Raw genomic sequence first — 4,087 nt, 5'->3', positions numbered from 1 at the left:
TTTCTCTCATCATTCTTATATTTTTCTTTTTCTTTCTTAAGAATTTCAACCTGACGTACTCTTTCAGCCAAATGAGCCAAATAAGGTATATGAACATTAAGCAACTTTTGACGCATGTAAAAACCTAATCCCATAGTTTCTATTTTCACTAATTCACTTTCAGGAAGAGACACATAGCATCGACTCCTAGCATTTTTTAAATGGATCATATAATCATCAATGGATTGGCCATCCTCACGTTTTAAAGCCACTAAGTTAGTAACTGCTACGTTCAATTTTTCCCGATAAAATTGGGCATGAAAAGCATTCTCTAACTGTGCCCAAGTTGTTATCGAATTTGGTCTAAGATTCAAAAATCAGGTAAATGCATTCTTCGTTAACGAAGAAGGAAACAACTTTATTTTCAAATTTTCATCATTGCCAAGTTTCCAATCTCGACTAAATATCGAGCAACGTGTTCAGTAGTTGATCTCCCAACTTCTCCAGCAAACTTTATGACTATTTTAGTGTTTTTACTCCCCTTGGCACTTCTACCATTTGAACAGTAGGAGGGAAAAGCTGACACAAAATAGGGTCGATTCATGAAACCCACATTGAATCCAACCCTATTGAGGACGTCTTTCACAATTTTCGTGACTTGATATCGCCCACCAACTTGATTAGCATGTAATCGAGCCAATACATCATCGACATTATGGCCACGAGAAATCAATTGAGGATTTTTCCTGCCTCTGAGGGCATCATTTTGAAGCAAGTTTTCAAAATCATCATAGTTTCCTCCTCTATTTTACCTTTCAACTATATCATAGTTAACAATTCAAGCAATCTGCTCTACTTGTCTTACAAGACACTCAAACTTCGTCTCATAATATGCCATCATAGGATTTAGGATTGTGGTCATTGTTGGGTCAACAAATTAACCAAATCATGATGACTTTCTTCTACATGTTGTCAAAATGCGACCATTGAATTGGAAGCATTCGATGTAAAACCCACATTAAAATCTCGAGAATACTCAGGATATTGTTGTGGCATTTGAACATTGTTCACTCCAACCATGCCTCCAAATTAAATTGGAGGGATAAAACCACTTACTGGTGGCGTATAACCTGGAGGAAGGCCATAAAGAGGCCAACCAGCGGTTACTTAGGGTTGTGTTGGTATTGGGTTACCACGTGGGCGTGTATTACGCCCATTAATCCCTGTCTGGCCACTGGTAAACACCACGATTTTACTTACTACCACTCCTTCTGAACGTGAAGTAATGTCTGAAGATTGTGCAACTACTGGTGCAGTATCATTTGTGGTTGAACCACCATTAACATTCGAAACCTCATCCGCCATGTGTATTATCCTTCCACTTCTTAATTGCATACACTATGGTCACATAAAATTATTTGACACACTTAATTTTTTCAAAATTGTCTCACTGAACGTGCCAATTTATTTTATCAATTTTTAACAAATCGAAGGTGGTTCGATATCTAATGGTCTGGGAGCGAAACCTACCCCTCTTTGTAAGTACCAGTTTTCTCAAAGTGCATCAAAAATCTTTCGATCAGACAAAAACTTAAGAAAATTTGAAAACAATAAATAAAGACCTTGAAAAATAAATTTACTAAATTTGAAATGATTTGCATTGAATTTAAATGAAACAGAAAAATACCTTCGATTCGATCAAAGGACTTTTAAAATGGAAAATAAAGATACTGGAACGTAAAATTGGACAAGGAAATTAAATGTTGCTTGAAAGATAAACTTGCAAGAAAAATAAAGTTTACAGAAAATGTAAATGGAAAGATAAAAATGGTGGAAGAAACTCTACAGAAAAGAAACTCGAATGCAAATATGAGTGTGAGTGAGTATTTTCTGAAGCAAAGTTTCAACCTTTGTGCCTTCGAGTCTTATCCTATTTATAGAAATCTTCAACCAATCAGATTGAAATGTAACTCCCCACGTACATTAATCCATCAATAATTATTTCCGCTTCTTTTGTTTGTCTAAACTAACTGGTAGAAGTAACCTTCAAAACTTGGATCCCTCGACTAAACACATCGAACAACTTGTTGACCAAACGTGGTAGTTTTGACTCTTGCTCAACATCCCTTGCTAAAGATTCTCTCTCGATGCAAGCTCTTCTTTGAAGAAACACGCTTACTAACTTCTCAAATACACTCGTTTCTCGAAATAAATTATTTTCGACCAACAGACTCTTTCTAGTCTCCATAAAAATATTCTTATTTCTTAACATATTAGTTTAATTAAGTAACTATAAACGGACTTTTTTTAATAATAATAAACTAATTTTATTATTGAAAAATATTAAAAGATCATCATAATTTATTATTTTTGTCATTATTTAACTATGCAAGTTTTAAAAATGTGGGTTAAAACTTAAAAGTATGTTATTGAATTATTAAACTAAAGAAATTGAATTAATAGTTTAAAATAAGGGTAAATAACCATTTCTAACTACGAAAGATTAAAGTGCTGACAAATCTATCAATGAAAAAATAAAATTAACGTTGTACCCATAGAATATAGATTCCAGTTGACAAAACTATCCAAATTCTAAAAAATTATTTAGAATTTCCAAATTATCCCTTCTTTACCTAACCCAATCTCACTTTCTATCTTTCTCTTCTTCTTCCTCTTCCTCTTCCTCTTCTACCACCACACTCACCTTCTTGTTGAATTATTTCCGCAACACTCCACCACCGCAATACCTACTCCAATGCCACCTCATGCTTAAAACAAAATTCAGTTACAATCATTCTTGAGTTAATAATCAAAATCGTCCCTGAAAGATACTTCGATCTCTATTTTGGTCATCGAAAGATAAAGTTAATCAAAATCGTTCCCGAAAGATACACGACTTGGTCACATTAGTCATTCCGTCAGTTGAATGATGACGTGGTGGGTTAATACCACGTGTCACAAGATGGTTGGTTGACGTGTCAGAATAAGAAGAGGAATAAAATGGACATTGTAGATAGTGAATAAAGAAGATGGACATTACAGTTATTAGATCAATTCTTGGTATACTGACAACAACAAAAATGGACTCAACGGAGCTCATTGGTGATATGATCAGATGATGACGGATGCGGGTGTTGCGTTGGCGGTGAAAGGAAAAAAGAAAAAAAAGGTTGTGGGATTAATTCTATGTATATATAATATGGTTATTTTTAAAATATCTAATTTACAAATTAAAACACTAAAATAGTAATTTAAATAATAACATATAATTTAGAATTTTATTATTTAGATTTCGTATTTTAAAAAAATTAAGTAAGCTCTCTTTTCACAATACAATCCAAATATCTATCTTTTTATATAGGATAATGCTATATATTCATGTTCTTTTGTTAACCAAGTCCACCAAAGTTAGTCTAAGGCTGCGTTTGTTTCTAAAAACAGGATATGACAAGACACTGAGAACAGGATATGACAAGACACTGATGGACAGAGACACAAAATTTTGGTTAGACTTACTTCAAGTATTATTGTTTAACTTGGTTAGACTTAGTTCATAAAAAGACTTGGATATGTAGTATTATCCTTACATATATATAAGTAAATACTTATTTAGAAATTTACTTCTCATACAATTATAAGCTAATTCTTATTGAGATTTATAATTGAAAAAGTTCTTTCAATTAATGTAATTGTTATGGAAAAAAATTAAAATTAATATAAAAAAAGATAAAGAATATTCTTTCGAGTCGATTTCTAAGAAAAAGCACAAATTTCATTTAAATTGAGAATTGATCATTCTAATAATTTAGTGGGACAAATAAATTTTATTATTATATACTATTAAAAAAATGTTCAAATTGTAGTGGGGGCGGTTGCCCCCACAATTATATATAGACATCCGTCCTTGCAGTGATGGTGAAATGTTAGAAAAGGTAATTTAAAAATTCTGAATAGATTTTAGAGTATGGGTAATTTTGTCAACCTAAATCTATTTTTAGTGGGTATATCGTTAATTTTGTTTTTTTATGAATGAATTTATCAATACTTGAATCTTTCATAGTTAAAAATAGTTATTTACTCTAAAAATAATAATAAAAAATAATAAATT

The 4,087-nt window shown here is 31.9% G+C and overlaps 1 protein-coding gene across 1 annotated transcript in view; it reads left to right on the top strand.

The window, feature by feature from the left end:
* Positions 1,488-4,087, top strand: part of LOC107636711 (Werner Syndrome-like exonuclease) — a 3,695-nt gene continuing 1,095 nt past the window's right edge. Inside the window, exons 1-2 of the mRNA XM_016340204.2 lie at positions 1,488-1,517; positions 3,843-3,911. Coding sequence (XP_016195690.1) covers positions 1,488-1,517; positions 3,843-3,911 — 99 coding nt within the window. The remainder of the gene's footprint in view (positions 1,518-3,842; positions 3,912-4,087) is intronic.

The sequence above is a fragment of the Arachis ipaensis genome, chromosome B04 (genome assembly GCF_000816755.2).
Source record: "Arachis ipaensis cultivar K30076 chromosome B04, Araip1.1, whole genome shotgun sequence".
In the NCBI taxonomy this organism is placed as follows: domain Eukaryota; kingdom Viridiplantae; phylum Streptophyta; class Magnoliopsida; order Fabales; family Fabaceae; genus Arachis; species Arachis ipaensis.
This window is presented reverse-complemented; position numbering and strand designations above follow the sequence as displayed.